General features: G+C 41.7%; 2 protein-coding genes across 9 annotated transcripts in view; one reads left to right on the top strand and one right to left on the bottom strand.

Moving 5' to 3' along the window:
• The window catches only part of Atg4b (Autophagy-related 4b), an 87,329-nt gene that overhangs the window by 38,523 nt on the left and 22,202 nt on the right, over nucleotides 1-26,604 (bottom strand). The gene's annotated exons all lie outside the window — the stretch shown is intronic.
• Mglur (metabotropic Glutamate Receptor) overlaps nucleotides 1-26,604 on the top strand; it is a 76,628-nt gene that overhangs the window by 30,506 nt on the left and 19,518 nt on the right. For 7 of the 8 annotated variants that reach the window (XM_076312549.1, XM_076312547.1, XM_076312545.1 and 4 more), the window contains 3 exons: nucleotides 13,578-14,766; nucleotides 16,142-16,932; nucleotides 24,296-24,408. In XM_076312549.1, coding sequence (XP_076168664.1) covers nucleotides 14,219-14,766; nucleotides 16,142-16,932; nucleotides 24,296-24,408 — 1,452 coding nt within the window. In that variant the 5' untranslated portion in view covers nucleotides 13,578-14,218. Of the gene's footprint in view, nucleotides 1-13,360; nucleotides 14,767-16,141; nucleotides 16,933-24,295; nucleotides 24,409-26,604 lie in introns of those variants that run through there. The other variant, XM_076312546.1, reaches the window with a different exon arrangement.

Here is a 26,604-nt window from a genome sequence, read left to right as displayed (position 1 = left end):
AATCGTTACGATTGTCTTTGATAACGCGCGAGCACGCGTGAATTTCGATGAGCGGTGCAACGATCCCTCTAACTCCGGGCTCGAGAATCGGTCTCTTCGACTCGTTCGCTTTCAAACGAGGAGAAACTGTCGAGGACGGCAATTTAGCTAAAGAGATCGCTGGGATCCCTGGAATGAATGGTTAAAAATTGAAAGCGGCGGCGCGCTGCTTGAGCAAGTTAACAGGTGTTCTCCTTGAAGCATCGAAAGCGTCGAAGCTTTCGAACAAAACCGTTTCAGTCGGTAGTTTTGTCACGAAACATTGTTCGAACTTCTCGTTTCAAACACTCTCGTATCGAGAAGAATCGTGGAGGTAACTCGCCGCGTGCCCGTCCCACCTTAATCGACTCGACACTCGTCGTGAATTTTTCTATTTAAATCGGAAATAAATTCAAAGGTCCCCGTCGGTCGTAGACAGGCAACTTTTTGTTTGCCGATCTGAGTGACCGTAACGTTGAAAATGTAGACACGCGATCCGTTTTATTTGCCGATCTGAGCGATCGTGACGTTGAAAATTGAAAATTATGATCGCTTAAATCAGCAAATAACGGCATTAAATAACGTTCCGCGACGTTACGATCGCCAACGTTGGCTGATAAAGGGATTAAATAAAATTTTTAACGTTACGGTCGCTAAGTACGACAAACACCGGGATTGGGTGTCTATTTTAAGGCCGCGATCGCTAAGATTCGACAAACAATGGAGTTTCTCGTCACGAGTTTCAATTTTTATCGACGAGCGGGGAATCAAGGTTCAGACGAAATAAATTTCGCGAACGGGGAGCTCGCCTAAGCGAGTAACGTGGAACTCGAGACGCGAAACAATGAGATCGTGATTGTGACAACTTGGCGATATAGGTGTACGTTTAAACGAGATGCGGGAACACGGTGAAATTCTGAGAACTGGTTAAAATTAATATATTCGAACCGAGTAATTTCCTTCGTGTGACTTTTCAAAAGTAAAAATATTTTTCATTGTTTCGTTTCTATGTCAAAAATATAGAAAATGATCGCCGAAATAAATTCCTTACTATGACCTTCGAAAAATAGAAATATTAAAATCTTTTTAATCTCGTTAAATTCTATATTGAAAATATAGAAAATGATTTTCAAATAACTTTCTTGCACTGACTTTCAAAAAGTAATACTTTCATCTATTTTATTCTGTTAAATTCTATGTTACAAAAATAGAAAATGATTTCCAAATAATTTTCTTGCACTGATCTTTCAAAAATATAGAAATATTAAAATTTTTTTAATTTCATTAAATTCTACATTACAAAAATAGAAAATGATTTCCAAATAATTTTCTTGCACTGATCTTTCAAAAAATAGAAATATTAAAATTTTTTTAATTTCATTCAATTCTATATTACTAAAATAGAAAATGATTTCCAAATAATTTTCTTGCACTGATTTTTCAAAAATATAGAAATATTAAAATTTTTTAATTTTGTTAAATTCTGTATTAAAAATATAGAAAATGATTTCCAAATAATTTTCTTGCACTGATCTTTCAAAAAAATAGAAATATTAAAATTTGTTTAATTTCGTTAAATTTTACGTTACAAAAATAGAAAATGATTTCCAAATAATTTTCTTGCACAGATCTTTCAAAGAAACAAAAATATTTTCAATTCTTTCGTTTCGTTTGAAATGTTCCCTCCGCCATTGCTTTGTAAAATCGATCGCTCGGATCTGTCGTTTCAATCGCCACTCATCTTGATATAGAGGGTGCTTCGAAAGTTCTTACGCAAACGGTGCCAATTTGCAACGCAAGTCTCAAAAGTGAAATAGTTGTGAACGTGTCGTATTAAAGAATGCTCGATTAAATAGGAAAAAGAGTGATTTTTCTTCTTTATGTTTCCACGTGTCGTATAAAAAAAAAAAAAAAAAAAAAAAATCCCAGCTAAAAATATCTAATAATAAAACCAACGAGAAGGTTTGAATAAACATGAGTTCGAATATCATTATACCAGTTACACGACGTTTTCGACTATGTGCCTTTAACATTATAAAAGACTTTATTGCGTGTCTACTTACAACTTATCGTGTAAGTCGTTAGGTCAAGCAAAGTAAACATTATACGCACTGGGTCTACGTAATTACAGATAACCGATGTTATTCAGTAACAGTAACGAAAGAACTACTTTGTCAGTTTAGCATTATAGCGTCCTTGTGCGTGCAGAATTATTCCCTCGCTTTACTTTTATATTCTATAAATAATGGTTTGATACTTCAACGTGATAAAACATTTTATAACTCCGAAACTAATGATATTTGTACCCATGTTAATTCAGACTTTTTTGCTTGTTTCGACGAGTACTACGTGTTCCTGAAGTTTGACCCCAATTTTCCGGGACACCCTGTCGAGTAAACTCCTAGAAACAATTTTTTTTTTTTCTCTCCTTTCTCGGCGTGAAAATCATAATAACGTAAAATAGAATTAGTTTCGTTAAACGACCTGTAAGAATATTCCATAATACTGGAAAAATCGAGTAAATTATCGCCGAATATAATATTTTTCTCCGTTTGTAACATATTATGAAAAAGATTGCAAAAAAAAAAGAAAAAAAAATTGCGGTTTACTATATCCGGGTCTCGAGTTCGTATTTTAAAAATCCTGTAAAAGTCGAGTAAATTTTAATATCGATGGAAAAATATTTTTTCGAATATCGTTTATCTGGGACAATGTTTAAACGGGACACACTGGTTTGTTGTTTGAAAAAGAATCTTCGTTTTTTTTTTTTTTTTTTTTTTAAATTTCATTTACGCGAATATTTTACGGAAATTGTGCACACTGGAAATTAGGTTGCGTCATGGTTACTTCCTTGAATGAAAATATATGCGATAGTGAATCTCCAACAAGGCGTGAGTGTTAGCTGGAAACAGAAGCTTGTTTTTCAAAATGTTTTTTTGTTCGTTGAACGACGAACTGATAGCTACGATGAATTTGGAAAAAGTTCAAGAAACAAATTTTCGAGGTGGTATATAAAAGCACTCGCTATATAAAGTGCGCTGAAGTTGAGAGAGATTATGTTGAAAAATAAAATGAAACTTAAAATAGAACGTTTTTATTTATAAGCCGTGAATTTTTTAAACGACCCTCGTGTATTCGAGATTCTAATAATGGAGCGACTCTTATAATTTAATAATTGAAGCATTGTTTGTGGAAAGTAACAGTGTCAAACAATAAATATTTCAAGACGAAAGAATAACTTGTCTGCCTTATAATTTGCAAATTTTTTTTATCAAAATTTTCTACTTTTCGAATTAATTTAATGAAAATGTTAGTCAATTAATTTGCAGAGACGAATATGTGCCAATCGTTTAAATTTGCAAACATTCTAGGTGCTGATCTGAATTATTATTGGAATTTCTTTCATTCTCAAATTTTCAAAATTAAAATGAATGAAAAAGTAAAGAGCAGTTAAGTAAATAACAAACAAATTGAAAAACAAAAATAAACGTAAAAATGAACATTTCATAATTTTACTTTTCTAATTTTAGAAGGTAAACCTTCCTAATTTTATCGCTTATGCCACTTTCTTAGATACACTTGAGATATACTGGTGGCAAGTGTAAAAAATGCAGATTCGAGAGATACCATTATCTTTAAACGTTTATAACTTCGTTAATTTTACGAACTCGAGGAAATCCTTTTGCATTGATATTTTTCAATACATATACTTCGAGAAACTATAAAAAAGAAATTAATTTTTTCAAAATTCTAAACCGAAATCAGGTATTATATATACGATATACCAGTATTATACCAATATTTCTCGGTTATACTTTCATAACCCTTGCATAAATTAAATTATACAAGTATACAATTTTTATACGATTATTATACCACTCAAACTATACCAAAACCGATATAATAAATAAATTACTATCAAAATACCCATACCGATAAAACATCCAAATCGATACAACAACGAAATCAATTATTACCGAAATAGTCATTATAACATCGAAACCGATATAATAGTAAAATCGATATACACAGGGTGTCTCTGAAAAATACGTACAAAAGAATATCGAATATGAAAAAAATACAAAATAGTTATCGAAAAAATTCGATAAATACAAATAGTTATCCAATAAAATTAAGTTTTTACAATTACATAATTATATAATAATTTTCCCCGTATTAACCAGAGAGTTATACCGGTATTAACCAAAATACCCCGTTAATGGACCATCGCAAACTTCCCGCGAAAAGTGTTCGCCCCACCCCCCACTCCCCCTACCCTCGCGCGGAACTTGTTGAGCGCCACTCACGTGGTTCGTGGGCGTTTCGTTTCTACGACGACGTTCCACGGAATGTATCGACTCTGTGTATCCGGTTTTCGGACTAATAATTTTGCGGGCAACTTCCGGCCCGTGATTGCCCGGGAAACTGCTAATGTGCGCACGTCCTACATACGCGAGAGACGATCGAACGGTTTCCGAAGTCGGCCTCGAAGATACGCGCGAGCACCGAGATTGCTTTTCGCAGGGAATCCTTCTCCGGACGGTCTCCCGCTACCCCCACCACCGTGGAAAAGAACAGCTGGCACTCGACGATACATCTGGCGGGAAGGAAATTGTTCAGAAATTCGCGCGGAGAAATAATGGACATCGAGCCCGAGAAAGTAGAAACCGAGTCTCGAAGTGATATTTCTAGTTAATTGGATATTTCTGATGTTACGTTCGTGCGGCCTGTGCTCGTAATAGGTGGAGCCAGTGTCGGCCGATTCTTCGTGAAAAAGTAGATCGAAGCCATGCGGGATTTTTTTTTTCGTAAGAGTCTCACAGGGGCGTATCTACACGGGTAACTAATGAAGCCACGACCCACGCATAGTACACGCCCCGGGAGCTCCTTATTTGTTGATTTTTTAATTAAACTACCTACGGAAGCACCGGGGCACGGCTTTTGTTCTTGACTAATGATCGCTGGTCGTGCGAGTGATGTCATTTTTTTTTGTACTCGTTATTTGTTGAGTTATTGTTAATTGTGTGGGAGCATTTAGTGGGAAAAGAGAGTGGAATTTTTCGGACGTTGTCGACCTTGCATTGGCGTAACTTCGTGAAAAATAATCGTAGGGTAATCTTCGTGGGGTCGTTTTAAAGGTTGAATAATGTACTTTCGTGTTTCTAGGGTGAATTTTTCTGAAAATTTTCTCACATTGGGAAGTAATTGAGAAAAGAGAAAGTAGTTTTCTAGAAAAAAATTGCGAAATTTCAAACTGCTTTCATCGACGCCAATGCTATTTCAAGGCCACCGGGGCGCTTTTCGCTCAAAGTAGAATAACACGGTGAAAAAAAATCGTACATCAACTTTCGGTAGGTCGTTGCAAAGAGGAAACTTCGTTCTTCAAACACACAGTAATCTTAAACCCGTAAAAAATTTTTTAAACAATTCAGAGTGACATGAAATTTTCCAATTTTCTCCAGGAAAAACTATCTTCACTTTTTCAATCGTTTCCCGGCGCCAGAAAATTTTTTTAAAAATTCACCCGAGTAGCATAAAAGTACAGTGTTCGACCTTCAAAACGACCCCACGAACGTTACATTACGACTATTTTTCACAAAGTTACAACTGTTCAAAGATCGACGACGTTTCCACCAAGTGCCCTCAAATTTCCAAGCGGCAGTTATTCTCGCTATTTTGCCCATACCCCTCAAAATAACTACTTCGAGGCCCCCGATGGATGTGTATACACCCTCGGAGGCTCGAATCTCTCGCGAAAATTGAGTTCGAAAAAGTGGTTCATCGCGCGCGCGCTACCACTTCTCCTCCCCCTCCCTCCCCCACTCCCCCACCGCGTAACTCATTTTCCGACTCAATTTTCACGAAAAGGAACACCCGTGGAGGAAATAGTCACTCTAGACCGTCGATTCGATTTTTCACGCCGAATCATGAAGCTTCAAGTTTCTCCGCACCACGCCCATACATAATGCATAAACTTGGAGAGTCAAAGTAGCGGCGCAACCTGATGACGAAGTTTCAGTGTGACCCTGGCTACCTTAAAAGAAGGTAGATATCCGATAATTAACATCGTCCAGGAATATTATCAGCGTTAAGTAGCTCCCTTCCGTTGATTCGAGCCGACAACTGCGCGGGGGGCTACGATCAAAGGACTGAATTACAGCTCGAGCACGAAGTTCCATCGCGGGACGATGTTTTAGTTAAGGAAGAAAGCCTTTTGAGTTCCCACGGGCGAGGAAAATCGATGTTACCCTGAATCGAAGGGTCTGGGGGTAGGCGCGAATATCGTCGAGGGCTGCTGGAATGGTTAGGAAGGCTTCGGGTAAATAACCATAGTGCTCGCGAGCTGCACTTACTACGGTTGGTCGATACTCTAAATAGGAAAACAGGCAGATGCCCCTTTATATTTAAAGTCAGGGAGGCGGACAGTGGTTCCGCGCGTGGATGAAGTACATCGAGCGAATCGGCCACGAGAACCGGCCACGTGAATACAGGGTGATTCGTAAGTGCCTGCTCAAACTTCGGTGGATGAATCTACACGGTTAGGTGAGTGAAAAAGGTCTTGAGAATGCGTGTCCTATGTCTCTTACTTTTCGAGTTACGAGGAATTAAAGATAACGTGTTCACCTCTACCTACGCCACTGCACACCTTATACGGGAAGAGTCCCCATTGGACCGCTCCGATTTTTATGGGATTTTGCAGGGTAATAGTATACGGGTTTCTTGCGACATGTGCAAAATATTAGGTGCAGATGTTCGATAATTTGAAAGATACGAGGGATTAAAGTTACATATCCTTGGTGCATGGTGCAGGTAGAAACATAGAACTGAAGCACCATTGGCGTAGCGAGATGAATACTTTGCACAGCTGGCAAAATGTCACTTGGAAGAATAACACGGAGATGACTATATTCGGGGTGTTTTTTAGTCACCTGCAGTCATTAGACAAAAGAGTACGATAAATTACAAAATACAAAAATAGAAATTTTGAAAATAATTTGCTTTATCGTAACCCGTGCACAGCACGTAGATTCTAAACCGATGACCTAAAGATCGATTCAATTCTTTTTGTTTAAAATTCCATTTAATTTTACTGCAACAACGGTATACCCGATGCTAAAATTTGTACGTACATTTAAAATACAAAAACGCTCCGAATGCATTTAATTACATGCATTTATACACCACGAACTACAAGCACCAATGTATGCGCAAGTATGTTAAAGTATGCATGGTGTGTTGCCAAGGGAACTCCATTCCACGAAATATTTTGCAACGTGCTTTGGTTACATTTCCAGACAAAGTGAAAAAGAACGAATATGTTCGTGGTGCCGCACCTTTTTGTGTTCCGAATGCACGTATGACAAATATCATTCAGCATTAAATGAACCGGCCAAAATTAAATGAAATAAAGAAAAAATTGTTGCATAAAAGAGTCTCAATTTTTATACTATCAGTTAGTACCTATGTACTCGTCTCGCTACGCCAATGACGCTTAAAAAGTTCCGTATTTATTCCTGCACTACATATCGAGTCTATGTAACTTTAATTGTTTATATCTTTTAAATTATCGCATATCTAAGCTTAATATTTTACACGCATCATAATGAACCCCTATATTATTATTCTACAAAATCCCATTAAAATCGGAAAGGTCCAATGGAGACTCTTTTTTCGCAACGCGTGCAGTGGCGTAGGCTTAGACACGAGGTAGACACATTTTCTTCAATTCCTCGTACCTCGAAAACTAAAGTGCACAGGACACACGTTCATATGACGTTTTTTACCTATTTTAATATATAGATTCACCTCCTCAAATATATACATTTATAAATCATCTTGTATGCAGATCACCTGACATATTCGGCCCGCTTGACGGAGAAGTGAGTCTCTCGTCGACCGAGAGAACATGAAATCTCGCAGAAGGAAATTTTTTTTATCGAAAAATTAAATCCACGTGCACCGATAATTCAAAGGCGATACCGGCTCGAAACGCGGGCGATAAACGCGAAGGTTGATTTTGCGGTGTACCTACAGGACGAAGTAAAATTCGTCGTGACACCGGGGACAGGATGATTCGTTTTGTTCGAATAAATGGGAACGACGGAATAAATGTTTCTCTGTGGAGGAAAGCACTCTGGAAATTGATCGAGCACTTGACCGAGGCTCGTTTCGGTCCCAGCCACGAACGATTGTGTTCGGTACGTACAGAGTTAGAATTGGGTGTCCTCTTAGCAAAAAAATAGGAAAAGTCTATCGTTCTAAACCGACCACCATTCCTTGGCTCGTTAACACGGAGCACCGAATCGAATGACGAAATTATCTCCGTCCAATTAACTTTAAATTTAAATAGACTTTTAACGTGTAGGTGCGCCCCGCCCCCAAGAAGGCGTTTCTAGGCGTAAAAACGAATCGAAAAAAGGAGGTGACATTTTTTTATAACGCATTTCGTGTCTGCGAGAATCAAGCTCGAAAAAAAAAATGAGCGTCGATAACTCGTACGTGCTGGAATCGATTTCGTCGAAAACGAGATATCTGGAGGGAGGGGGAAGAATTTCAATTTACGTTTTCGATTTATTTTCACATGCAGATCCACTTGTTTCGGAACACACCTTGTGTACGTGTAAAAGTTAATTCTGTTCGAGGAAGTTAAAACGGAGTACGAAATTACGATAATAATTATTTACTATCAGGAACGGGAAACCATTTGTTGGGAAATAGTAAAACAAAAAAATAAAACTATAAATACATTGTATAGATTGTTTACATTACTCGTTAGGTATGAATATTTTGTATGGTGCAACTTGTAGAATTTCTAAACTTGCCAAACAAATTATAGTTAAGTAAGTTAAATAGTTGTCGCTAATAAATAGAAAGTTGCTAGTAAAGTACACGAAGAGGATGTTGATTCCTAAAAGTTTACAATGGAACGTAAAGATTGAATTTTTATAACAAGTCTGACGAAGCGTTTAGTTTGATGTTTTGTATACAAACAACGACCGAGTAGAAGTTACGATGTTGTTCGAGTGTCAATAAACCGAGACGTGAAATAATAAGATCATAGAAATATTGTAAAGTTTCTACGGAAAAATTTCTTCGTTTCTACTAATGTGACTAAAACGCATGACGTGGTACTTACAGATATTGAAATTAAGCGTATTAATGAAGTACTAAGAAGCCAGACTGACGAGATCCCGTTGTAGGAGTGCTACATCCAACGTAGCCAGGAAAATAAGCTAGATTTAGAACCGAAAGAGTGGTGGTAGGTAACGTGACGCAGCGGCCCTCGTTGCCTAGTAACGTGCAGCGAAGTCGGGGACGTACAAGCGTAGATTATAATTCTGAACTACTAACGCAGAGGTTCTGCGTCGCGATCCGTGTGTCCCCCACTCCGCTGCATGTTGCGTGGCAACGGGACCCCGCGTCACGTTACCTACCCCCACTCCTTCGACTTGAAATCCAGCTTACTCGCCTGGCTACGCTGACCGCATCCTCTACATTAGTGATAATTCTGTAAATAGTTTGTGAAAATTAGAAATCGATTGAAGAAAGTCATAAATAAAAAGAATAAAGAATAACGGACCCAATTCTCCTGTAAAGACTATTGGTAAATTTTACATAATGATTTCGATTGGACAAATAAATACAAAACCAAGAAAGAGAATTCTTAGCATGATTTAGAATCGCCTAGTCTCGTAGAATCTAAATTTTAGATAATAAAATTGTTAGGAGTGTCAAAGACCCTACATGTATATATATTAATGCTTAGTTGATGTTTGTAAATAAAATATTAAATTTAACGATCGCCTTGCTAGACTTTTATTATAAAAACTTTTCTTTAATATTTTCTTTAACGGGGATGTTTTCACCCCTGGGATCACCTCATTGATAAGGGTCACTTGAACTACGATTTCTGAAAAATTTCAAATTTTTTTCAATTCTCAAATTACCGAACATTCCTTGTCAGTCGACTTTGTCAATTCCTTTTATACTGTACAATGTACCCTCTAATTGTGTATAGAACACGTTTATACTTTTATCTCTTTTTTATTCACTACTACAAAGGGTTTATCCCGTTAATAACAACGAAGAATTGTTATTATCGTTCTATCGCGTCAAAGTGAAAAATTGATTAATAATTCCCGCTCAAAGGGGTGGAGTTCGAAGAATCGAGAAGCACGATCGTGTTCGCAAGAGCACGCTTCGTATATAAGACGAATGGCACGAGCCCAACCATTGTAGTCGTCGGATACAAATAAAAGTTCCGGGACAAATTCTTCTAAACGTCGCGTACGTTGGACACACGTGACAGAAGTGGGCCGAGGGTGAGCGGTTAACAAAGAGCGTGCCTTCGAGAAACCGAGGGTGGCACTTGCCGGAGACTGAACGCGCGTTTTGCACAAAACCCCCATTTACTTTGTGGGATTTCGTAACGCGCGCTCGCGACGTGACAAATTTTCGATATGCACGTGTTCCATTTGGGCGTCTATCCGGTAACTAAGAGGTGACACTTTTTCATTCCTTCGTAGCCTTTAAAACGCTTGGCGTTTCGGGAACGAGAACGATACACGAAAGCTTCCGTGAAATGTACAGGGTGTCTCGAAAAACTGAACCCCAGCGGGCCAGGGGATCGAAACTTGTGCCTCGTTGATTGGACCGAAGCTGACAGAAACAGCGAATGAAATCAGAACCCAGAGAATATTCGTGAAAAAGTGAATCGAAAATGTAAAATAAGATTTTTTTGCGCGAGGCTTCGTTTTCGAGAAAATCGATTTCGAAAATTCTTGGGGCACCGCTCAGCTGACGCGAAGTACCATTATATCTAATTGTGTCGGTGTTTGTAAATATTGTGATTATTTGTTAGAAATAATATATCGGGTTCTAATTTTAATATTTACAAACACCGATACAAGTAGAATTAACGAGTAACGGTTGCCTTAGTGAAACAGTGCCTCAAACATTTTCAAAACCGATTTCCTCGAGAACGAAGTCTCGTATAAAAAAATCTTACTCCACATTTTCGATTCAGTTTTTCCCAAAGAAATCACTCTGTCGAGTTTCAATTTTGTTTGTTGTTGTTAACAATTTCGGCCTGCGTGATAAAATCTCGATGTCAAGTTCAAAGATACCGCCTAAACGAGAACAGTTTCCAGAGTACACAAATAAAAAAAAAACTCGTACGAGCTGTACCAACCACCCAGAATTTGAACTATGAACTACTTAACAACGAAGCAGCCCGCTTTGATTCATGGCTGCTAATCTCGTTCGAGTAACATTAAAGTCTAACGGCTAATCCAATCGCGCGCATCTCGCCGGTCCTCGAAGAAGCGGAATGCTAAGAGTAGGCGGATAATTTAATAACGGGGTATCCAATCTTTAACTCGAATAGTTTCAGCGAGTTCCGGGAACAGAGAAACCAATTAGGAGGGACCAGGACAGACGCGACGTTCCCTAATCTCTTCCGTAGCCTGTTTCGACTCGTTCCACGACAATTACCGATCTGAACAACCACAACTCTGGACTCGAACCTGATGAATAACTCGTTAATTCCATCCACGTGGAAAAATGTCGAACAAGTAATAAAAATTAATATAAAAAAAAAAACGCGCGTGAGAGAGACAGAGAGAGAGAGAAAGACAATCCCTAAACCGTGCATCGGATGGTGATCTTAAGACTGAAGGACTGAGGAGAGAAGGGGAGAAAAACGTAGAAGGACCCTCGAATTTAAAGCTCGGGAGCGGGAGCCACGCTTGTTAGAGTTCCGTGAAATTAAGTCCGCTTAACGAGTACGAGTCGAGAAATTTAACGAGCCCGCCGAGTCGTATAGGTAACCCTGGAGAATTTCGCGGCAGTTTTGATGCTGACGACCGCAACCCCAACCACACGTGGCGAGTTGCAAAAATGTAACGGTGAACACGTCCCTTCGAGTAACAACTGACGCCTTGAGTTCACTCGTACGAGACACGGAGTTGAACGGAGAAAGGGAAAGAAAAAAGTCAGTAGTATAGCGCGAAAGATGGACGAGGTGCGTCAGTTGCTCTTGCAGGTTCGTTCCTTCGTAGCAAGTGACGCATCGAGAATCGATCGAGCATCCTCGAGCGGTCTACCTTTCGCTTTTCCACGTTTTGCGAGCTCTCCTATCGCTTTCAACCACTCTCGATATCCAACGAGTCGCGACGACGCGACGTTTGACTTATTAATACTTTGATCGTCTCTCACGATCGGAAGAATTCACGGGGAAGATTGGGGGGGGGGGGGGGGACTCGAGGCGTCGTATGAAAGTTGTCGTCTTTTTGCGAACTACTTTCCCGGCTACATGCGCAGTTTGCGAGGAAAAGTTTTCCACGGACTGGAAGGGCGTTTAGTTCTCGTCGTAGTGCAACTGAAAAGTCGAAATAGAGGCGCGTGTCTGGAAGTTTCCTCGAGATTTAGTTAGAGAACGTTTTCGTTCATGCATCAGTACCCGGTGGGACGGGGACAGACTGAAGTGAAACGTTGGAATAAAAGTGAGTTTTGATCATTTTTTTTTACATCGTAAACCTTCACTGAATTTTTTCATCGCTTTTCGTATTTATTCTTTAAACACTTTTATTTCAACGTTTTACTCAAGGTGTCTCCCTTCAGGGGAATGTATTGGGTCGATATCTATGTCGAGCAACCAGAGAATTAACAGATAAGGCGAATAGCAGCTAAGGTCCAAGAAAAATTGCAAGAGATACCAGCACTCGTCTTTTGTAAGGGTGTCGTGTTTTTGTTGGACCACATAAGCCAAGAATCATCCGAGAAAAAGTTTTTGAATTAGGATCATCCGTTTTATCACACCCTTCTTCCTCAGCCAACCTAGATCCCACAGATTACTGTGTATTACGATCACCCCAGAATTCTTTAACCCTCTCGATGTTACGATCATGTACATACGTCTAATAATTGATACACATGTGTGCTATGAACACGTATACAAGTATACCGAATTGGGCACTACGAATGTGTGAACGTGTTTACACAAAGTATGAAGTAAAGTATTCAGCGTTGAGACATACCACAAACAGAATATTCCGTGTGTACATTGCACACTCGTCAAAAGTATGGGGTACAGAAAGAGTCAAACAGACAAAAATTCAATAGCGACAAGTTCGTTCACAAATTTTCATCGTACAAAAAAAAAAACGTTAAAGTGAAGAAGAAGAACAGAATAATATCTTCAGATCTTTGAAGACCTACAACTGATACACCTGACCCAATGCGATTCACAATTCCTTCCAGAGGTCAACTCCTCAGCTCCGCAGTATAGGTTAGGTGACGACAGGTGACCGGTACACGAAAGCTTCGATTCAGTTTCGTTCGATCTCCGTATTCACGCGCGTAAATCTTCACGATCGCGGGTGTGCGTGTCACTGAAGGAGGAAACATCATTCCGGGTCGCCAGTTCCGAGGAAATAATATGCTTCCGGCTGTGGGCGACTTCGGTCGCGGTTTCGATCGATAGAATACTTCGCTAATCCTCTCCGGCTTCCTCCTGTAATCTGACGCATTAATATCGTGATTGCTTACGCGACCGTTAGGGTGAGATCGAGGCCGATAAACTGGGGACCTGGGCTTCTCAACGGGATCGTCGAGGACGACAGTTCGAAAACTCGAAGAGACTGGAGATGTTGCAGAGAAGGAAGAGCGTGACTGCGACGCGGAGGACTCTCGTCTTCGAGGATGCAGCGGGTGTACCGACCCGGGCAACGAGATAACTTTGGATTCGTCTGTTTCGTCGCCGGGGGTTGCTCGGTACGCTAGAACCGTCATTTGGAGATGGATGAACCCGATCCTCGCGAATCATCGTCGATCGAACGGAGAAACTCCGAAGAAACCGAAACCGAAGGAGTCGAAGTATGTAAATAGTCGAGCGATGAAACTATACCCACGAGGGGCCTAAAGCCATCGGCGACGACGAGTTTTTGTACACCCAAGACTCAATCCTCGCTAGAGCCGACTTAGTCGTTTCTAGATAGCTTGCCCTAGAAGCTGAACAAAGCACGGACTCGTCCCATTCGACTTGACATTAAAGAGGGTTGTACAAAGAGGATGGCCTTTATCGGTAGACGAAGGATCTGAGATTGTCAGGTGCCTAGCGCTAACCAGGTGCGAGGGATTTGCGTAAAATGCGATCTACGTGGTCGGCCAAGTCGCGAAGCTAGACAGTCCATCGGCTAAAATGTGCCACCATTTCGGCTGGATGTTGGTACTCCTGGTGTCGCTTCAGCAGCTTTTGGTGGTGTCCCAGTCGAAGGCCCATAGCGAGCGGGAAGCCGTTCTCATACCTGGTGACATCGTTCTGGGCGGTCTGTTTCCGGTACACGAGAAGGGAGGTGCCACTTGCGGACCGAACGTCTACAATCGTGGGGTACAACGTCTCGAGGCGATGTTGTTCGCCGTCGATCAGATCAACAGTGACAAGAAGACCCTGCCCGGAATCACCCTTGGGGTCCACATCCTCGACACATGCGGCAGGGACACCTACGCGCTGAATCAGAGCCTGCACTTCGTCAGAGCGTCCCTGTCCAACTTGGACATCAACGTTCTAGAGTGTGCCGACAAGTCCGTGCCGAGGGTGAAGAAGACCGCTACAGCCGGACCGATTTTTGGGGTGATCGGTGGCTCCTATAGCTCTGTGTCTCTCCAAGTGGCCAACCTGCTGAGGCTCTTTCACATCCCGCAGATATCACCGGCATCGACTGCCAAGGCCCTCAGCGATAAAACCAGGTTGCGTTGAGTTCTTAGGTATCAAGCTTTATCTTTCGTTTTGAATCGAGTGCGGAATATCGCCTATGGTGGAGTCCATGACCGAATCGATTTGGTGTACCTCCAGTTGCACCCACCGGGGAGATTCTTGTCGATTTCTTGGCTCGCACAATGAAGGTAGCAATAGGATCCAACGTATCGCACGAACGAACTTTAGATATCGAATTCATTGATATTCATGGGCGGTAGTAACAATAACAGTAACAGTAGTAGTAAATATCGTCAACGGAAAGTTAGATACGATCAATGGCAATGTTGCTTGGGAAGCACGAAATCCTAAGATGTTTCGAATCCGGGTCGAGCCAGGAGCAAGATAGAAAGCGAGGGCTTCCGTTTCTGGAACTTGTTCAACCAGCCAGGTCGATTCCTTCGCCGACTCCACCATAAATCGTCGCAGAGACGACCCAGTAAACTCAGGCACTTGCACTAGCTGCAATCTTAAAGCTTCGATTAATTGGCATCCACTATACAGTAGAGTTCAAAGATTCTGGCCGCCCAAGGCCATCAAGTAACCGTCCCCAGTGTTTACATCAGCGCTGTCCAGCGTATGGGACTTTGCTTCCCCCTTCAACGGTTCCTTCTCTCCATACAGCATACCAAACGGGAATAAAGAGACCCAAAGGTCCCACGAGACCTCGCTTGAACTTCACTGTCCAGCATTTAGGTCTCTCACGTTCTGCTTCTCCCTCCAATGGTCCTTTCTCTCCACACAGTATATCAGACTGAAGTGGGGGAACCCAGGGGTATCACGAGGCCTCTCGCGTAACTGCCTCCCCCTCCAACGGTCCCTTCCTTTCACATAGAATACCAGGCAGGAGTGGGGGAACCCAGGAGTACCACGAGGCCTCTCACGTAACTGCCTTCCCCTCCAACGATCCCTTCCTTTAACATAGAATACTAAGCGGTAGTAGGGGGACCCAGGGGTATCACGAGGCCTCTCACGGAACTACTTCCCCTTCCAACGGTCCCTTCCTTCAACATAGGATACCAAGAGGGAGTGGGAGAACCCAAGAGTGCCACGAGGCCTGTCACGTAACTGCCTCCCCCTCCAATGGCCCCTTCCTTCCACATAGAAGATCAGGTGGAAATGGGGAACCCAGGGGTTGCACGAGGCCTCTCCAACGATCCCTTCTCCCCAAACAACGTACCAAGGGAACCTAAAGGTCTCGCGAGGCTTAGCTTGGACAGCGCTGACTCAGATCGTAAATGCCAAGGATCTTGTACGCGAAACGTAATGGGTGAAAGAGCCCCAAGCGGCCAATTTCTTTCGCCTTTGCTACGCTCTTTAAGCAACCCTATCTCTCTACCCCGCAACCAAATCTCTGATCGCCATCAGGTTCGACTATTTCGCACGAACGGTGCCTCCGGACACCTTCCAATCGATCGCCCTGGTGGACGTGGTGAAGAGCGCCAATTGGTCATACGTCTCGACCGTGTACTCCGAGGGCAGCTACGGTGAATACGGTATAGAGGTGTTCACCAGGGAGGCGACGGAGAGGAACGTATGCATCGCAGCTGCGGTGAAGGTCCCCGGTGCCGCGGACGACCGTGTCTTCGACGACATCATTCAGAGACTGAGCAAGAAATCAAACGCCAGGGCAGTGATACTGTTCACACGAGCCGAGGACGCAAGAGGGATCCTCGAGGCAGCTGGACGTTCGAACCTCAGCCAACCGTTCCAGTGGCTGGCCAGCGACGGTTGGGGTCGACAGAGCAAGCTGGTGGAGGGTCTCGAGGAGGAGGCTGAAGGTGCCATCACCGTGGAACTTCAATCGGAGAACATACCAGGCTTCGACGAGTACATGGCCTCGCTGACGCCGGACACCAATAGACGGAATCCCTGGTTCAGCGAGTACTGGGAGGAGGTGTTCAGCTGCGTCCCCAAGAGGAGCATGGCGAATCAGAACGCGACCGTGTGCCCGCCTAAGCTCAGATTGACCGCAGCAACCGGATACGAGCAGGAGTCGAAGGTCCAATTCGTCGTGGACGCGGTGTACGCTTTCGCTCTGGCCCTCCATAACCTACAACGGGACGTGTGTGCGAAGAACGCTGGTCTATGCGCCTCGATGGCTCACTACGACCGCGGAGCGTTCTATAGGAATTATCTACTGAACGTGTCCTTTACAGGTGAGTCGAATTACCACGAAAGCCCTACCGTACTCCAAGAGCGAGGTTCAATATTTCGTCCCGTTCCACGATGGATTCAATGGTGGGTGGGTAGTCGGGGTATTGGGGTGTAGGTATTCGGGAATCGGTCGCTCTCGTATGAAATTTTTTTCCCCTTGCGGCGAACCGTCCAATAAACGCGCGATTCTCGCACCTTACGACGCGAACGATAATATCACCTAGGGTCGAGGTGCGAGCGACGATAAACACCGATGAAAGCAGAGACATTCGACGGGTAGGGATCAGCCCAGGCAATATGAAATTTTACAAAGAAGGGGAGCGGGAAGGGTCGCTTTGAAAGCGTATAGTACGAGCGTAACGGTATTTCGAAATCGTTCCCTATTGAATGGATGCATCCGACTCTTGATTACTTTCCACGATTTTTCTAATACACGGGCATATCGCGAAGAGACCCGTTTGCCGAGCAAGGTACACCTCAATGTAGATGATCCTGATCGGTCTCCGGAACGCAAAGCGGCACGTTATCAAAAATAGTTCCATTTGGTATTCGACGAAGCGGGGAGCACTTATCGTTATTACCGATGAACCCCTGCTTTCGAGGATAGAACAACATTCCACGTGCCGAACGTTATGGGGTTCGATCTCACCGCTACCGTGCTGGCCCTCGGAATAGAGCATCGAGTGCCAAGTCGGAACTTGGAATCTTCCTGCAAAGGGGAGGGTGAAAGCACTCCAAACCCCAGAGAAAAGGCTACCCCAAACCCTCCACAGTCAGCTTCGTGGCAGATACCACGAATTTTCGGCGAAGCTGTAAAAAGCACGGAGTCCGGTTCCCAAGTTGAAAAAGCATCCCCTAGGCTCGTCGTAGACCCGACGAGTGAAACGCAGACCGCGCGGTGGTTTTCTTTTTTCTTTTTTCTTTTTCTTTTTTTTTTTTTATTCACGTACTCCCGCGCGATAAAGACAGACCCATTAAAAAGGGTTGAGGTAAAACTCGTCCGAGGCCAGCAAAGCTCCGCGACTCCGACAGGGAAACGGAGAGGGTGGAGTTGAGAGTCGCGCGGAAAAACGAGAAAGAGATGGAGATAAAAATGTGGGGCGGGGTAGTATCACAGGGGGATCGTTGCTGTATCGATCCTAAATGTGTGCAGTCTCCAATGCCATTGTTTTTTTCCACCCGCTATTTGCAAAGACGACACGCAACGAAGATTTACGTTCAAGTTTCGCATCCGACCCAAATAACGAAGGGTTTTTCCAACGAGACACTTGGCAGACCAACGGACGACAGTTTGGGCATATTGGCTCCCGGGACGATCAATTTAGAGATGAAGGCCCCAAAGTTCTCGGACACTGAGTATCTCGTCAGATAGGGTCTGAAAATCATCGATGGTGCACCAACGTTACCTTCAACCTTGGTTACTCGCGTTTTCCATTCTCAGGACGATGATAACGCACACTCCAACGGCATTGTTTATGTTTCCATTAAGCGTGAAAGACGATCGCTGAAAGAGCGGATCTCCAATGAACGAAGCGGTATTCTGTAACGCTTTTAACGACGCGAAACGTTCCGAACGGTGGTAAAGAATCTCATTTTTCACCGGTTACGTAACGCTGGAATTCACGAGGAAGAGTTAGGTAAGTTTGGATCTACTGGTGTGGGTCACTTTTGACCCGTAAAGTGGTTCGCGTTTCGAGAATCAAAAATAAAAGAGACGATCGAAAAAAATGGGGCTTGATCATACAGTGTGTCGGACAAGAGAGCTCTAAAGACCACTTTTAACCTTGCTACCCTCATTTTAATTCTTGGAACGACCGGTTGAAGACAAATGTCCAAGACACCCCCAAAACACTGTAGACTGATTCTCTTGTCAGTGGACTCGATAAAGTGTTACCTCAGCTTAACACCTCAGCGATAATCCTGGGTGAATCTCCTCGTTTTTAGTTCACAAATAGACCAGCCTCCCTCAGTGTCGTGATCGTGGTCGTCGAACAGCCAATGACGCAACAGGGACTATACACAAACACGGGATTATCGCTAGGGTGTTTAGACGTTGGCACTGCCTTTGAGTCCACCGACGAGAGGGAATCACCCTGCAGTTCTCAGCTATCAAGCGTCTCGTCCGAGGGATCTGTAAAATCACCAGTGATGCTACCTTCACCCTTTCTACACGCGTTTTTCATTCTTAGGATAACGCACACACTGCCACCAGCATCCTTTATGTTTACGTCGAGCGTGAAAGACAATCCCTGAAAAAACAGTTCTCCGTTCCGTGACGCTTTTAACGACGCGAAACGTACGACATGAGAAAGTATCCCATTTTGCGTGTAATAGTATTTATGATGAAAAGTTAGATAAGTTTGGATCTATCTGTGGGGGTCACTTTTGACCCGGAGGAGATACCGTTGAAAAAACGGAGAACTCATTTTTCATTGTCTGTCCAGTAATAATATTCGCGAAGAAAAGTTGGATAAGTTAGGATCCATCTGTATGGGTCACTTTTGACCCAGACCCCATTTTACTTACTCGAAGAGATATCGTTCAAGAACGAACAACTAATTTTTCATCGCCTATCTAATAACAATATTCACGAGAAAAGAAATTAGACAAGTTCATCTCTGGGTCGTTTTTGACCCATTCGACGCACTTCACGATCCACTTCACTTGACGTTCCGAGGGTCAAAGATAAAAGACGGAGCCACTTCGGGAGAAATAATTATCAGCCATCGAGTGTCTCGCACAAGCGGGCTCTGAACGCTACTTCAAGCTTCCTTTCTTGTTCTCCATTCTCGGAACGATCGACAAATGATAAAAGACGAAGACGCCCCCAAAATCTGGTTCTCAACCACTGATGTCCTCGAATGAGTAAGAAAAAATCCTACTTTTCATTGTTCATCCAATATTTAGTAATATCAAGGAAGAAAAATTACGTAAGTTCGGAACTGCCCGCGTGGGTCACTTTTGACCCATACCCCGTCCTCACTCGAAGACTTAACGATAAACGACGGAGAACTTATTTTTGTTGTCCGTCTACTGAAAATAGACGAGTTTGTCCCTGGGTCGTTTTTGACCCAATCGGCGCACTTCACGGGCCACTTCACTTGACGTTCCGAGGGTCGAAGATAAAAGACGTGGGCACTTGGGGAAAAATAATTATCAGCCATCGAGTGCCTCATCCGAACAGGCTCTGAACGCTACCTTCAACCTTGTTACACCCGTTTCCTCGTCTGACGTTTGCCTCGAGGTGTCTGGCCACGTGTGGACGTGATTAGACCGGTATCTCGGAATCGAATCGGGCTGTATCCGCGGGGCAGCGTTATCGATTCGTTCGGTTTGACGCGCGCGACGTGGCGATTTCGACGAAATGTCCAGGAAATAATGGCCCGGTTTCAGTGAGTTCGCCCATGGTTTAGATCGATCTGTCCGCCGCTTTCACGGAAGTTGAACGGATGACGCAAAGATTACGGCGGGCCACGTGGACGGCGAAACGGTCCGGAATGAATTTTTACGTGGCGTGGAAATTTTCAGCGACGATACGAACCAGACTACGAACATCAGCCGTGTTAACCGAATCGTCTTAACGGATGATAAACTGCTCGAATCAAATTGATTATCGAAAATATAATGTAATATATTTAAATAAATTTGATATTCACGATCAACGATTCGCTACAAATACGGAACAAGGAATTTAAAATAAATTGTTCACGTAATATATTATATAAGCTGTTTACGTAAAGTATAAGTAATTGTTTTATTAATATAAAATTGTTTTATAATATAATATTTGATTTGAAGCTTAAATCGAATCAGTGGGGTAGTTTGAAATTAGATTGTAGTAGGTGTAAACTAAGATTTGTTTTTTTAGATATTTTGCAAACAATTATCGATTCTTCTTCGCATATATAATTTTTACATGTCGAGACAATATTGTACTTATTGTTTTGTAAACTACTTGTTCGATTGATTTGAAATTTGAAGTGTAATAATATTATCTATCGTTGCACGTAAGGATTTTGAGAGAATTTTGAAGACCGTTGATCTTTTTATTGCAAAATTCATATTTTCTTTTTTACAAATGGAAATTAATATTTTAAAAATTTTATATCCAAAACGATAATGTCTAGTTTCTAAAACATCTAATTTCGTCCAAATCTGACCATCGGAACCAGAGTAATCCACCCACAGATGGGCAGAATTTTATTCGAATAGCAGCTGACGAATAATGACTCTTTATAACGATTTATTCGCAACGTTTATTCGATTTAATGGTCATTCGGATAAGCTCTTGTTCGTTCAACGTAAAACATAATTTGATTGGACAATTAGTCAGATTGTAATTTTTATCGAACAAATAACAAGTCGAAAGTTATTCATTTTTTATTCATTAGTTAAAATTTCTGTCTACGTGAGAATGTAACATGATACGAGGAACCTTATATTTTCTACCTGCATTAATATTTTATCATGAAAATTCGCAGAAATATGACTCAAAACGTGTACTTTTAATATACGTACGAAATTTTAATATCAGACATTCTATATCGTCAGAAAAAATTCCTAAACATTTTTTTCGTTCTGGTGGATGATGTTCCCCCTTAACAATTCAACGTGTGTTGAATGTAAATACGATTCTTAATTTAACGTTAATCTTTTCTAAAGCTGGGGGTATCTAAAGTCCGAGAACAGAGAAATTACTTCCCCAGTTACGAAGTGGTTTGACCCAATCTGATATTTAACCAGTACTACTCGTTTCCTCTCAACCAGCAACAAAGAAAAGTATCAGGCATCGTGCGACTGATTACTCAGCATGATCGTCGAAAAAAAATCATTTTCTCAGCGCAATCTTTGAAGGAAAATAATTTTCTCAGCGCCATTGTTCCAAAATAATTATTTTCCCAGCGCGATCGTTGAAGAAAAATAATTTTCTCGAGACGATTGTTCGAATAAAATAATTTTCTTGGACACAATTATCGAAAAAAGAATTATTTTCTCAGCATGATTGTTCAAATAAAATTATTTTTTCAGCATTGTAATTGTTCCAAAAAAAATTATTTTCTCAGCACTGTAATTGTTCAAAAAAAATTATTTTCTTAGTACGATTATTCAAATAAAATAATTTTCTAAGGTACAATAATCGAAAAGAAAATTATTTCCTCAGTACGATTGTTCAAATAATATAATCTTTTTGGGCACGATAATCGAAAAAAAAATTAATTTTTTTAGCAGGATTGTTCAAGTAAAATAATTTTCTTGGGCACAATAATCGAAAAAAAAATAATTTTCTCGGCACGATTGTTCAAATAATATAATTTTCTTGGGCACAATAATCGAAAAAAAAAATTATTTTTTTAGCAGGATTGTTCAAATAAAATAATTTTCTTGGCACAACAATCGAAAAAAAAATAATTTTCTCGGCGCGATTGTTCAAATAAAATAATTTCCTCGGCGCGATCGTTTAAACAAAATAATTTTCTCACCACGATCGTCGATACGAACCATAAATTTGGCAATACCGACGATTCTCTAAGAGCACACGAAGGCGTAACGGATGACAGTGTACCCGTCGAATATCGACGAATGCATCGTGATAGAAGAATATGTAAAATAAAAGGCCCTGTGCGTCATCTGTTCGATATTGAATGAAAAATGTCCCGTGCAGCTAAATGGAGGGTTATCGAAACGGCTTTGGTATCTGCCTCTCGCTTATCCGAGATATTGCGATCCCGATGTGGTGGCGATCGTATTAAAAACAAAGTGGAAATATAATTTTAGTCTCCATCGAATTATTTCGCAGGCGGAATCGTGGCCCGGAGGGCCGGACTGAGGCACAATCGCGTGTCAATTACGCGAGGCGGAAGAGCCATAATTAAAAGCCATATTGCCTGGATCGTTTGACCTCGGATATATTAAAACCGAAGCGAGCCAGCGATAAGTAAACGAAACTCGCGCCGCGGGCATAAATCCATCCGTATGAATTTAACGAATCGCTTTTTCTTTTTTCTTTTTTTCTTTTTTTTTCTATTTTTTCCGAAAGAAAAAAATTAAACGCGGACACAGTAATTGAATATGGCCGAGCTCGCGAGTCTCAAAGCCGTACGAACATTATTACGTTAAACGGGAAAAATTGATTTCCCTTCACGAGGATTCACGACACATTCTACATGGAAAATTCTACGTAGGATAATTCCGGGAGAGACGGACCACGGTTTTAAAAACGAAATTAAATAATTTCGTAACACTGAATATCGTTCGGTCCGTGCCGCGAAATATTTTTTCCCGGAACGTGTAACAATAGGAGCACAATATTATTTATTGACAGTTGCCGAGAGAAAAGGATACAATTTTGTTGTATTTCTTTCTTAAATCGACCGGTAAGTATTTTTATGTGAAAAATTGTTTTATCCAGAAGTGAAAAGATTTTTGCTATTGTTTTATTCTCTTCCACGATAATAATTGCACATGTTTTCATATGTAGGAAAATTTTATTTATTTCGTTGTAATTTTTGTCACGATCCACTCACTTTAGTTTTCATTTTAAATTCGAAAGTTATCTTTACGTTTTAAATTTATCTCTTATTTTGATCTTCAAAATTCATCTTTCATCTCGAGCTACTAAATCATCTTCATATTTCTGGCTACCGTGTACGTACTCCATCCATCCCGAATCCTATCCAATAGATGGACCATCTGCGCCATTGCAGTTGGCTTTAACGTCTCTGTTGTAGGTTAGAATTATATCTACATCCTATTAGAGCTCAGTTTACGAGAATGGCGCAAACATCTGCTGGAACAACAGCACGATACTGTTTCGTACGACTGCGTAAGAAAATTATTCCAGTTCATACCGGAAATGAAAATATCAATTTTGATCAAACTTTTGCAAAATCGCGATATAAAGTTCATGAAAAAGGTATCTTATATTTTACTATTAAAACTGTAGAAAATCAAAGGATTTCATACTTATTTGATTCGCCACATTGTTCCAGAATTACATTACAATTTGTTTCATTTTCTTCAACATTTTACCATAAATCAATCGGGAGAATTTAACCTCGAAAAATAATTTCTATGTATATTCAATCCTTACGATATTCCTATATTAGATTCAATTATTTCAATTATTTCAGAATTTTCACTTACCCTAAGACATCGTAATTTAATCAATAATAATTCAAAATATACAAAAAAGAGACGAGAAAGAAATAACGATCACAGTACCAAGAAACAATGAAATGAACTTTCTCTGCGTGCACGCCTCGTGATTAGAATCGTTGTTCACTTCAACAATATTAAAGTCGGAACTGTCCGTCGGTTTATGAAACATGTTTGACGCAAACTAAGAGATACGAGTAATGTTTTCAGATGCTGCTGGCAGCGAGGTGAAGTTCGACGAGCACGGGGACGGTCTAGCACGGTACGAGATCCTCAACTTCCGGAAATCGGACCTGAACGGTTCTAATGGATACCACTATCGGGCAAGTGAAAGTACTTTTGACTCTAACCCGCCCCTCCTTCCCGCCTCCTCCCCCACCCCTGCCCCCTTTTCCCGATTAATTAGAACTTCTGAATTACGGGCCACTCCTTTCTCAACTGTGGAAAGCAAACTTTCCGCAGAGAACCGCTTTCGGCACTTTTACGCTCGTTCGAACCGGAATAATATCGAAATCGAGGTTCCTATTATTGGATTCGGCGAATTTCACCGGTCCATAGATAATTATTCCTTAGAGACCCGGAGCAAACACGTTGGCAACACCTGACGTTTGAACGGTCACGTCGCGAAATTGAAATACAGTAAAAGTTGAATAACTGTAAGAAACGATCTACAGCACGACTATCTGTTCTTTGTTCATTCCCCCCACTACCGAAGGGAATACCCCTCGACACATCACGGAACTCGACTATCGGGCGATGTAACCCGATCCGAGTTGGAATATCGATGAGACAATACCGATGCAACGATGGAACTTTTTTTTTTTAATGAAACTTTTACCAACGTATGTACTTGTGAGGTTTTTTCGGTTAAAATGAGACCAAACGAGATAGAGTTTGGATTATACTTATCTATTTAATAAGCGATACGGGAAAGTTATTATTACTCGTTAAATGTGTAAATACGACATGTGTAAACTTGGTCACTGTGATTCTAATCGCAACGTGCAACAAAATAGGGGAACGTACAAGTGTAGTTTATAATTCTGAACTGTAGGCTCTGCGTCGTGTCGCGTTCACGGTTGGAAACATAATGCACACTCGACGTCCCCCACTCCGCTGCACGTTGCGTAGCGTAACGTTACCTACCCCCACTCCTCCGGCTCGAAATCTAGCTTATTTCTCTAGAGGCTCTACGTCGTGTCGCGTTCACGGTCAGAAATATAATGCACTCTCGATCTCCCCCACTCCGTCGTACGTTGCTTAGCAACGGGGGCCGCGCGTCACGTTACCTACCCCCACTCCTTTGGCTCGAAATCTAGCTTACTTTGCTGGCTACGCTAGTTCCGATTTTCGTGCAGCTATCAAACTTTTACCGTAATTTTTCTCTTCTTCCGGAAATTACGCGATTCGAGCGCGGTTAATTCCACGAGCCACCGGTTTTTCGTTCCTTCGGGCCGTATTGTTCGATTTTCAACGCCAATATTGACCAACGGACGTCTCGTTAATGTTTTTCCGGTGGCGCGATGTTTGCCCTTAATTCCCGAGGCCCGAAGACAAATTGTTCGCGCATTAACTCGTTCCTGATCCGCCACTTTTTCATCGAAACGAAACAACACGAGCTTTCCCAGCGGGGGGCTCGCGTATCCAATTAACGATTGTTTCTCGATAAAAATCGTAAATCAACGCGGAGTGGGGCGCGCCGCTCGCGTTTCGAACGATAAAGTAGCTCTGGGGGGATATAAATTGCAACGTGACCTTCGTTGCATCCACCTTCCCACGCTGGATGCAACTTACAGGATGAAATATGACTTTTTACTTCCCGGAACAGGTAACTTTAAATCGTCAAAAAGCGCCAGTTTTATTGCGCGGCGTTCCTACCGTGTCGGCCATTAATAAAAAAAAAAAAAAAAGGAGAAAAAGATCACCACCGTATATTTTCCGATAGCAGATAGAGTGAAATCTTTTTTAAATGTTGCTCCGCTCGTATATCAATGTCCCGGCGCGAAAGGCGTGTATCTCGTATCTCATTATCGGACAGTACTATCGAATTCGAGCAACCGATTCTACAACCTTGCAAAAATATTTATTATCCCCGGTTAAAACGCTGAGACAGTGGTTCGTGGCGGTGTTTTTGCAACCGAAAAAGGAACACCAGGGGGAAACAAACGATTCTGAAATTGTTACGAATAATCCAATTCTCCTCTGCTCGATAACAAACTTGTCGATTTCAAAAAGTATCATCGTTGAAAAATAATTTTGGCTAGAGTGCACACGCGTAACAGGCGTCGAGTGCTATCTAAAGCTACAGCCGGGTATCGGTTTAACGAACCCTCGTTTGTGTATTCAACGAAAATTTCAACGTCAATCAATGCTTCCTCTTGAAAGTTGCAATCACACTCAAGCTTTTATTTTCACCAAACTTTCTATCGCTGATGTAAAAAGAAAAAAGAAACTCTCTTCGAGAGCTTCATCGATCATTCCTCAATCAGTCAAGATACTCGGCGCGTTCAGAGAGAGAA

Source organism: Ptiloglossa arizonensis, chromosome 5 (assembly GCF_051014685.1).
Source record: "Ptiloglossa arizonensis isolate GNS036 chromosome 5, iyPtiAriz1_principal, whole genome shotgun sequence".
Lineage (NCBI taxonomy): Eukaryota > Metazoa > Arthropoda > Insecta > Hymenoptera > Colletidae > Ptiloglossa > Ptiloglossa arizonensis.
Note: the sequence above shows the minus strand (reverse complement) of the source record. Positions and strands in the feature narration are given on the sequence as shown.